The sequence below is a fragment of the Prosopis cineraria genome, unplaced genomic scaffold (genome assembly GCF_029017545.1).
Source record: "Prosopis cineraria cultivar Desert tree isolate PC_DT_omini unplaced genomic scaffold, ASM2901754v1 PC5, whole genome shotgun sequence".
In the NCBI taxonomy this organism is placed as follows: domain Eukaryota; kingdom Viridiplantae; phylum Streptophyta; class Magnoliopsida; order Fabales; family Fabaceae; genus Prosopis; species Prosopis cineraria.
In genome coordinates, this window is record NW_026555336.1 from 20,514,650 (window position 1) to 20,520,254 (window position 5,605).

Here is a 5,605-nt window from a genome sequence, read left to right on the forward strand (position 1 = left end):
TCTTGGGTTCATTTTCTTTGTGTTTTCTTCCTTTTTCTTTCAATATCCATTGATATATCCATTGATTTCTTAGTTGTGTGAATGATTTATTCAATGTCGTGGATATTTTCATTGGAGGATTTTACTTGTTTAACTTTCTACTCATTTGTTGCTTATTTTGGAATTGTGGGCTGTTGAAAATTAATAATATTTGATATGTTATTGACATGAGAATGCTAATGGATGATATGGATAGCCTAAGATTATTAGAATGAAAATGAGTCATCAAAATGAATTTTCATGATGATTGTAGTTTTTTATGAATTTTTCTATGTCTTAAGGTTTGAGCCCGAGGAATATTTTTTTTTTATGTCATTATGTTGCCGAATTTTTTTAACAGTTGAAGGAATATGTGAATGCCCATGCATGGAACTCATGATTCATTATTGATTACTTTCTATTATATGTAGAATAGTCAATTTCATTTTTTATCATTGTATCATTCCTTTCATTTTTTGTTATGGATAAGGAATAGATATCTTTCAATCTATTAAGTAAAGAGTATTTGAATGGTGTGAAAGAGTTCATAAGATTTTCTCTTAAGCATGAAAAGACCCTAGAAGAATAGTGTGCCCTGGTATACAATGTGATCATTTAAAGTGGATTAGTGCATCTAAGTTGGAAGACCATTTAGTGTGCCATAAAATTGATGATAATTACAAGTGTTGGCATAAATATAGAGAGACTAGACATGACAAATATATTAGTAGTTGGGAAGATAAAGAAAGCTTTGAATCAAAAGATTATGACACAAAAACTTATGAAACTAATCGTCTTGAAGAGATAGCTAATACTATTGAAAGGAAATTGATGATTGTCATGAAATGTTAGAAATGTTGAAGAGTAATGTAGAGAAGTCCTTGTATGTTGGTTGTATTAAATTCACAAAGTTATTAGTGATGTTAAAATTGTACAATTTAAAAGTGAATAATGGATAGAGTGATAATACTACTGCAAAATATACATTTTACATCTTTTAATTTATGTCACTTTTCATAAAAGTGAGATTAAAATAAAAACAATGGCAATTTTATAATTAGTATTGAATGGTTATAGATATCTATATCACTTATAATAAAAACAATGTAGAAAAAAAATTCACATAATTTTTTTGATAAAGACATAGCTTTTAAAAAATAAATTATTTTAAATTAATTTATTCTGAAATTATTCATCTTTAAAAGTAATGTGGATAAAAAATTCATGTCGTTTTTTTCAATATGGGCATGACTTTTTAAAATAAATTATTTTGAATTAATTTATTCTGGCATCATTCACATCGTTTTTTTATAAAAAAATGATGTGGATAAAAATTTTTTATCACTTTTTTATTTTTAATACGGACGTAACTTCGAGAATCTACGTTTTATTTAAAATAAGTGACGTGAATTGTTAATCTATCTACTTTGATTTTAGGAAAATGACGTGGTTTAGTAAAGATAATTTTTTTAATTTATTATCCATGTCGTTTTCCAAATAAAAATGACGTGGATTGTGTTTCACATTCAAAGCCATGTCCTTTGATTCAGAAAAGTGATGAGGATTTGAATGTTAAAAGCGCTCAACCTCATTTCAGCTTTCATTTCCCAGACCCATGGCGCCCAATTTATTTTTGGTTTCGCGCTTCAGCTCTTTGTCTCCAGCTCGCGATGGCTACCTCACCTTCCTCCACCTATCTCGCCGACAACCACCTCTTCTCCTCACCATGGCCACCTCTCTCCTCTTCTCCTTCTATGACGGCACATCGATTCATGCTTCGATCTGCGAGCGCTTACAGATTCAAGAGTTTTTTCCGTCTCATCTCCACTACATCACTCGTCAAAGATTCAAATCAATCTCATTCTCACTCCTCGGTCTTTACTCTCCCTTGCAGATTACGGCCTCTCAAGTTTCTACTCCGATTTGCTGCCAACTCTCTCTGTACATGCGTCATCTGCGCTACAGGTAGTTTTTCTAATTTGCTAATTTTTCATTTTTTAGGAGGCATTTTAATTTTCTGGATATCTCTTCTTCTATAGAATGGATATCTGATAATCAATTTCTGTAGGCCCCTTGAAATTAGGGCTTCAACTAATCCAATGTCTCTATAAATGACAGGCCTGTCCTGTTAAAGGTGAGAACGAGACTCTGTAATTTTAACTGTACTCGTAATGTTGCTTTTTTCAATTAATTTCTCTTATCAACTTGACGCTCCTTTGCACCTATAGAAGACGAATAGAACGAAGTGGCTATAGGGATTTTGATTGGCTGTAGCTATGGTTTTAGCGTTTTGAAACTTCTATTTAAATATCAGATGTGTTAGACTGAACGATGTGATCTTCTTGCAAATAATAATTGCACCAAGTAGAGAAAGGAAGGTCAAAGTAACCTCAGAAGTATTACGTGGAATTTCATTTTTAATAGGAATTCAATCGGTTGCAATGCTAGTACCATTCATTAACACTTCTTGTAAACTAATCTATGAGAATTTGTGGCATCTGCTTGTCACTTTAATAATACTTTTTATTTGGACTTTTTCTTTTCAGACTAATACTTGGCAGTGGAAATTCCAAGGCAATAATATCAGTATTATTGTGAAGAGCATGCAAGGATGGCACTGAGTCTTCCCAGAATATATTGCTTGTGTTAACCATTTCTAAATTTAGATTATGCATTTATTTATGTGTGATTAAAAAAAGAAGTATGCCTATTATTCCTAGAAAATGACTTCTTTTTTATTTCCAAATATTGACTACTAGGATGCTTGTGTGCTGTATTTAAGAAAAGAATGCTGGTAGGGGAAGTGTTTGTTCATACTCAACTATAACCAATATTATAATCACATGCTTTAAGTTAGATGTAAACCAAATCATGAAAATCATTCAGGGTTCTAATTTAGTCATTAGAACCATCTATATTATTTTCTTGATTTGAATATTTCCCAAATGATCATTCAATCAATTTTTTACTTGATCTGCAGTGCAAAAAGAATTTGAAGAAGTTCAAAGGGTGAATTAGTGTTTGCAGCTGTTCCCCAGAATATGTGACAACAACAACAACAACAACAAGCCTTTATCCCACTAGGTGGGGTCGGCTACATGGATTGCAAGACGCCATTGTGCTCTATCATTTATCAAGCTTTTAGGAATATTATTAATTAAGAGATCACGTTCAACAACTTCCAAGAGTGTTTTCTTAGGCCTTCCTCTACCTCTCTTAGGCCTTCCTCTACCTCTTAGGCCTTCCTCTACCTCTCTTAATCGGACTCAAAGTTATATGTTCCACTCTTCTTACTGGTGCCTCCCTTGGTCTTCTTTGTACATGCCCAAACCATCTCAACCGATTTTCTACCATTTTTTCTTCAATAGGTGCCACCCTCACTTTTTCGCGTATGTGCTCATTTCGAATTTTATCTTCATGTGTATGTCCGCACATCCATCGTAACATTCTCATCTCTGCTACTCCAACTTTATGTTGCTCTTGCTGTTCTGTTAGAGCCCAGCATTCACTATTATATAACATTGCCGGTCTGATAGCAGTACGATAAAACTTTCCTTTAAGTTTATTAGGCACCTTACGGTCATAAATAACTCCTTTAGCTTTTCTCCAATTAAACCACCCAGCTTGAATTCTATGTGAAATATCCCCACTGATTTCGCCATCATTTTGAATAATGGCTCCCAAATATCTAAACTTTTTCACTTGAGGTATACTTTGATCTCCCAATTTCACTTCCAAATTATTTTCGAATAGTCCTTTACCAAATTTACAATATAAATATTCCGTCTTACTTCTACTCAGACGAAAACCTTTCGACTCCAATGTCCTCCTCCATAACTGAAGTTTGCAATTAACTTCTTCTCTTGTCTCTGCTATAAGAACTATATCATTCGCGAAAGAGCATACATTTCGGGATTTCCTCTTTGAATATGTTTCGTCAAAACATTTAAAATCAAGTTGAACAAATAAAGACTCAGAGATGATCCCTGATGTAGTCTAATCTTTATAGGAAAATCCTTTATTTGACCACTAGGCGTTCTTATACTAGTTTTTACCCCCTCATACATATCTTGTATGGCTTTAATATAAGCAATCCGTACTCCCTTTTTTTCCAATGCTTTCCAAAACACTTCTCTTAGTATACGGTCATAAGCTTTTTCCAAATCAATAAAAACCATGTGTAGATCTTTATCTTTACAACGATACTTTTCTATTAATCCCCTTAGTAGATATATCGCCTCTGTAGTTGATCTACCTGGCATAAAACTAAATTGATTCTCAGAAATACTTGTCTCTCCAATCTCAACCTGTGCTCAATTACTTTCTCCTACAATTTCATTGTAAGGCTCATGAGTTTAATCTCTCTATAGTTAGTACAATTTTGAATATCTCCTTTATTTTTATAAATAGGAATTAATGTACTTCTCCTCCACTCATTAGGCATTTTCTTGGATCGTAAAATCATATTAAATAACTTAGTTAACCATCTCACCCCTTCTTCACCTAAACATTTCATTTCTTGCTCGATAGATATACAATCAGGTCCGTTGGCTCTACCATTTGCCATTTTCTTAAGAGCTTCCTTTATCTCCTTATCACGTATTATTCGATAGAATGACAAATTTTATTCTCCTTCACCAGTTAGTAAATCCTCCAAGTTACTAGATGAATCCTTTCCATCATTGAAAAGTTTAGAAAAATAAGTCTCCCATTTATTTTTAATTTCATCATCTGTAACTAAAATTCTTCCCTCTTCATCCTTAATGTACCTTACCTGTTCTAGATCTCTTGATTTTCTTTCCCTACTCTTGGCAATCTTATAAATATTTTGCTTTCCTTCCTTCGTCTCAAGTTCTTATAAAATTCTTCAAAAGTTTTAGAACGAGCTTCACCCACAGCTCTCTTAGTTTCCTTCTTAGCCATACGGTACCTCTCCCAATTTTCCTCATTGTTACACAATGTATGGCTTTAAAACAGTTCTTCTTATACTTGATTTTGTCCTGTACACTATTATTCCACCACCAAGACTCCTTATCTCTCAGACCAAAATCTTTCGATTCTCCCAAAACTACTTTTGTAACCTCTCGTATCTTTTTAGCCATATCCTCCCATATGATGTTAGCACTTCCCAGAGAATCCCAAATTCTTTTATCCAGAAGATTTCGCTTGAAAAATCTTGCTTCTCACCTTTTAATTGCCACCACCTAATCCTTGGTGTTACTACTTGTCGACGTTTTTAGATTTTACTCATAATACACACATCAAGGACTAGAACCCTATGTGTGTCGTTACAGCATCTCCGGAGATCACCTTACAATTTTACAAAGTTTTCTATCTATGTTCCTAACCAAAAGAAAATCAATCTGTGACCTTGAGGCTCCACTTTTGTAAGTGATGAGATGCTCCTCTCTCTTCTTAAAACAAGTGTTGGCAATCTTAAAATCATACGCCAATGAAAATCAAGAAGAGTTTGTCCTTTATTGTTTAGCTCTCCAAAATCAAAACCACCATGCACCCTCGCATACTGACCAGCTTCCCTCCCGACATGCCCATTAAAGTCTCCTCCAATAAAAATCTTTTCACTCTA

At 33.6% G+C, this 5,605-nt stretch overlaps 1 protein-coding gene across 5 annotated transcripts; it reads left to right on the forward strand.

Moving 5' to 3' along the window:
• Window positions 1-1,640: 1,640 nt before the first annotated feature.
• Window positions 1,641-3,216, forward strand: LOC129310417 (uncharacterized). 5 transcript variants are annotated; one of them, XR_008593110.1, is made up of 3 exons: window positions 1,641-1,983; window positions 2,087-2,152; window positions 2,565-3,216. XR_008593110.1 is itself a non-coding variant. In XM_054952249.1 (3 exons), the coding sequence occupies exons 1-3, from the start codon at window positions 1,689-1,691 to the stop codon at window positions 2,637-2,639; spliced, it is 291 nt and encodes a 96-aa protein (XP_054808224.1). In that variant the 5' UTR covers window positions 1,641-1,688; the 3' UTR covers window positions 2,640-3,081. The 5 variants fall into 5 exon arrangements, 4 of the variants coding, with proteins under 4 accessions (XP_054808224.1, XP_054808225.1, XP_054808223.1 ...); XM_054952249.1 differs by lacking the exon at window positions 2,087-2,152 and having other exon boundaries at window positions 1,641-1,833; window positions 1,913-1,983; window positions 2,565-3,081; XM_054952250.1 differs by lacking the exon at window positions 2,565-3,216 and having other exon boundaries at window positions 1,641-1,833; window positions 1,913-1,983; window positions 2,087-2,555.
• The last annotated feature ends 2,389 nt before the right edge of the window (window positions 3,217-5,605 follow it).

What these genes read in the sequence shown, in the direction of transcription:
- LOC129310417 (XM_054952247.1), top strand. Translation starts at nt 1,689, where the DNA reads ATGGCTACCTCACCTTCCTCCACCTATCTCGCCGACAACCACCTCTTC. An exon ending in ATGCGTCATCTGCGCTACAG is followed by an intron (nt 1,984 to 2,086) that starts GTAGTTTTTCTA and finishes CAATTTCTGTAG; the next exon opens with GCCCCTTGAAATTAGGGCTT.